Genomic DNA, 4,533 nt, shown 5'->3' on the forward strand with positions numbered 1-4,533 from the left:
AAGAGGAAGAATACTGAATGAGCATTTATTTAAAAAGAACCCATTGAAAAGATCACAGTCAATTCTCTTATCTGTACTTACCAGCAAGTGCTTCTGTTGTATCCTGAAACTTTTCAAAATGTTTCAGCTTCACTCTAGATAAAAGATATTTTAATATTATGGTTGACAGACTAATCTCTATTTAAACAAGCTACATCATCTTTCCTACCCTATGCATCATAAAAAAAAAAAACGGATGAGGTATTAGCTTCCCTGATTCCCATCAAATATGTGGGATCCTATCTCCTTCTAAAAGCACAGGAAGTAGAAGTCTGAGTTTTGCCATCTCCCAACTACCAATTAAGGTAGAAGGGGTGTTCAGTCTTGAACTTCCTGATCAAACTTCAGACTTGTATGTTTTCATCACCCAGGTCTCTCCAAACCACATCCTCAGATCTCCAAATAAGAGACCTGTGATCAAACATTTTTATTGGAAAAAGTCACAAGGAAGCAAGGGTGGGGGGGAACAAACACCTGAATCTGTGCTTTCTATATGACAGTTCACATTGAAAGACAGGCACCAACCATTCAATTGCAACACTGGTCCTTTGATTAACTTGCACCCTCATTGTTGACTGAAAAGTGACATTTCCTATCTCCCTAACTTTGAAACCGAATACTCTGCCTCTACAGCAATTTAAGTATCAGGTGGCAAAGACACAAAGTAAATTCTGACTGGGTTTATTTTCACCAAAAGATTTTAAGTATGAACTACATTTTCACACACACGTCCCAACTCTTCCCAGCAAAATAGATGTTTGAATGCATTTTCAAACTTTTAGCTCAACACTTTGAGCTCATGTATGGAAAAGATTTCCTATCTTCTCATCAGTTTACTCAACCCAAGCAACATATGAACAACAGTTCTTAGCTAATTACCTCTTGTTAACTCCCCAGATTCAACCTCCTCCCCCTGCTCCTATAATCATCTTCCTCTTCAGTATCTAGAGAATTGCAGTTAAGAAGCCATCTCGACCCAGAACAATTTTATCAGGGCTCTAAGCCACTTGTGATTAAACACTGTTCTTTCTGAGGCAGATATCCACAACAGAAGCAAGGTCATATCCTCTAGAGTTACACTTGCATCAGCTCAAGGCTTATGCTAATGCTCTCTCAGGAACATAAGAAAGACTGAAATCCTTAGTGGATCAGACCTAAAGGCCAGCTAAGGCAGCAAGGGATGTGGTGATAGCTCAGTGGATAAAACTGCTCTCTGACTTCAGAGTATCTCCTAGCTGGAAATATGGCATATCTGACTAATGAATGGGCACCTGGAGACCTGGTAGGTCTGTTCTGGGCTGAAAACCCCGGAACTCCCAGCACCTGCTCTGTTAAATTGATATTCACTATTGGTATTAGCAATGACATTTTGGGGAGCTTCCAGTTCACTGCAAGTGTGATAGGATCTAAAACCAAACAACTAAAGAAAATTTATTGAGAAGCAGAAACCTGGCTTTTTGTTCAGCTCCAATTATAATGTTGGATATTTTTATCTGTATAAATATCTGCTCCCTTTTGGAACACTGTTAAGTCCTGGGCCTCAGCTCCTCCAAGTGGCAGCAAGTTCCACAGTTTATTATGTGTTGTTGGGAAAAGTATTTCTTTTTACGGGTTTTTAATTTTTACACTTATTTTCTCTGTACACCCACATGGTCTCGTTTCAGATCATTTCTCTCACACTGAAGAACCTCAAACAGTACTGGAGAATATAATATCTGCCCCACAAATCTCAGATGTGCAGACTTGTTTTTCCAAAGCCAGGACACTACTGCCTCATGGAAGTATTTACATTTTGTTTGCTTTTTCAGGAGTTTCAAATTCTTTCCATAAGCTGTCAACTTCTTGGAGCTTCTTCTCATCTAGGACCTGCAAATAAAACAACTCTATTATTAAACTGATTTTTTTTTCAGGCTTTGGGATCAGCATTCATTATAGAAGCCCTTTTCTAGTGCCTAAAAGCTATCATTAATGGAGTAAATAATAATTTTCATTGCTGATAAAGGTTAAGCCCCCCTCTCAACTTGAATGTTAAAGTAAACTGATTTTCTTTTTAAAAAAACCAGACTCATTTCAGTCTCTTCTTGGCAAAGCCTTCTACCCAATGTCCTGGAAACAAACTGTCTACACATTCATGAATACTGGAACTCAAAACAAGCTGTCTTATAAAAAGAGGCCATTTTTAATAACACAAATCTTTCTCTTAACAGCATAATATAGATGGTAACACAACACCCAATATGAATTCTGCAAGCACTCGATTTAGGTAACCAATACCTTAGTTTAGTTTTGTACAAAAAAGAATTCCTCTGCCCTTTTACTACAAGAAAACTGCATTAAATATCTGTAAGCTCGCTTAATTTGTAGCATGCTGTCAATTCCTACACCACCACTATGGATCACAAGTTTATTTTTTCAAAATTTATCAGCATACAACTCCTTAACATACTGTTTAAAGCCCCTTGAGGTTTGTCTCCACAACTAAAATACAGCATAACTACAACTCTGTCAACTACAACTTGATTAATCAAGTCTACCAGAGCATGTTAATTAACACGCCCCACCAGTCTTGCCGTCATGTGTATTCAGTGTCCCCATGCTTCAAAGTGGTGGCAGGGGTGCTTTAACTAAAACTCATTGAAGAAACTTCAGTTTAAGTGCCCCCACCACCATTTTGAAATACAGGATGCTGAATACAGAGGATGCTGCAGGAGCTTTAAGAGTGCTCCCAAGAGTCACTTCAATTAAAGTGCCCACTCCTCCTACCCTGAGCATGTGTAAAGATGCCCAGAGTCCGTGATCTTTCTTACAGACATATAAGGAAGTAGCAATAACACAATTTGACAGCCTAAAAAAGGAAGCAGCAACCACCAGGGGAAAATTCAATAAAATCCAAAATTAGATGCAACTCAGGGATTAGTTGGAACAGCTTTGTAGAGCTACAATTGCAAAGCAGGGTGAACTGGATGCTTCTCTACCTGACCCCTGTGAGATCCCATAGGAAAGCAATGAATAACTCTGAGCCCAGCCTCGCTTCACAGCTGTACTCTCTGGAGTGACTCACTGGATACAAGGGATCTTCTTGCCACAGGAGGTGTCAGCAGTCAGGTGGAAAATGAATGTGATCTGTTGATTTAATGGAAGCTAGGTAAAAGTACAGGGGTAGGTGGTGTCATAAGTCACCAATCCTATATTGCCTTACTTTCAGAAGTTTCAGTTTTGCCAAACTCTTGAGATATCACAAGGGACCATACTTCTGCATTAACAGCTGTTTTAGTAACTAATTTTTCTAGATTTATTTTTAATGATATATATTTATTGAAGGAACTGTCATTTATTGAGATGCAAGTATCACACAGGTTTGCAGTTAACGCACTAACACAACCAGGTAAAGGATACTCTGCAGTTAAAGTCCTCCTGCCCACCCTAACGCTTTGTTCTGACAATGTGGGCATTGTAGTCATGCACTGGGATGCCTGAACTGTGCCACTAACTAACTTCTCAAGAAGAGAAACTGTTCTGCCATATAAAAAAAATTCTGACCGGTACCACTAGGCCATACTTCTCAAGCCACAAAAGTCTTCAACTTATTGCTCGCAGTTCTTTGTAGAACAGGTAGGCATTTTTTTCTAAACTACATTCATTGTATTCCGTAAAGTACATGAATAAGAACATACATCAACACTCCTCTGTTATAACTTTGTCCAACAACCCTATAGGGTGGGATTTCAGGACGTGAAGGGGATGATCCAGGCTGTGATCCAGCCCACCGATTACTACCCCATGGTCCTAATCCATGTGGGTACTAAAGATGCGGCCAGGAGAAGCCCTGATCACCTGATGGCGGACTACCACGATCTGGGGGGCATGCTGAAGGAGGTAGGTGCACAGGTGGTTTTCTCTTGTCCTACCAGTGAGTGGATGTGGAAGACAGTATGCGACGTGCATCGCAGAGACCAACTGGTGGCTTCGAGAATAGTGTCTTGAGGCGGGCTTTGGCTTCCTCAATAACGACCCGCACATCACAACAAGAGATATGCTCAGATGGGATGGGCTCCACCTTTCCCCTAAAGGTGGGCGTGTGTTCTCTTCCACCTTGGCGGATCTCCTCCGGCAAGCTTTAAACTAGGCTCATCAAGAAAAGGGGAAGACGAGGGTGGAGGAAGCACTGGACTGCCAAACCAAGCAACACCCACAAGTACAGCCCAGCCTAGACCAACGAGTGGAACATATACACAGGTAAGCAACAGGGGCCAGGGCAATGCTGTGATTAGGGGGCCAGTGCACACATCCACAGGAGGCCTCAAATGCCTCTACACAAACGCTCGTAGTATGGGAGACAAGCAAGAGGAACTTACCTGCCTGCTAGCTGACACCAACCCGGACATTGTGGGACTCACTGAAACATGGTGGGACCCAACGCATGACTGCACAGAGAATATCAAGGGCTATAGGCTGTACAGGAGGGACAGGACATGGAGGAAAGGCAGAGGTGTG

The 4,533-nt window shown here is 41.6% G+C and overlaps 1 protein-coding gene across 2 annotated transcripts in view; it reads right to left on the reverse strand.

The window, feature by feature from the left end:
• Positions 1–4,533, reverse strand: part of NOP58 (NOP58 ribonucleoprotein) — a 66,551-nt gene that overhangs the window by 51,207 nt on the left and 10,811 nt on the right. The window contains exons 2-3 of one of the 2 annotated variants that reach the window (XM_019523507.1): positions 1,829–1,905; positions 82–134 (exon numbers count right to left, since the gene is read on the reverse strand). In XM_019523507.1, coding sequence (XP_019379052.1) covers positions 82–134; positions 1,829–1,905 — 130 coding nt within the window. The remainder of the gene's footprint in view (positions 1–81; positions 135–1,828; positions 1,906–4,533) is intronic. The other variant, XM_019523506.1, reaches the window with a different exon arrangement.

The sequence above is a fragment of the Gavialis gangeticus genome, unplaced genomic scaffold (genome assembly GCF_001723915.1).
Source record: "Gavialis gangeticus isolate Ggan-Ray unplaced genomic scaffold, GavGan_comp1, whole genome shotgun sequence".
NCBI lineage: Eukaryota > Metazoa > Chordata > Crocodylia > Gavialidae > Gavialis > Gavialis gangeticus.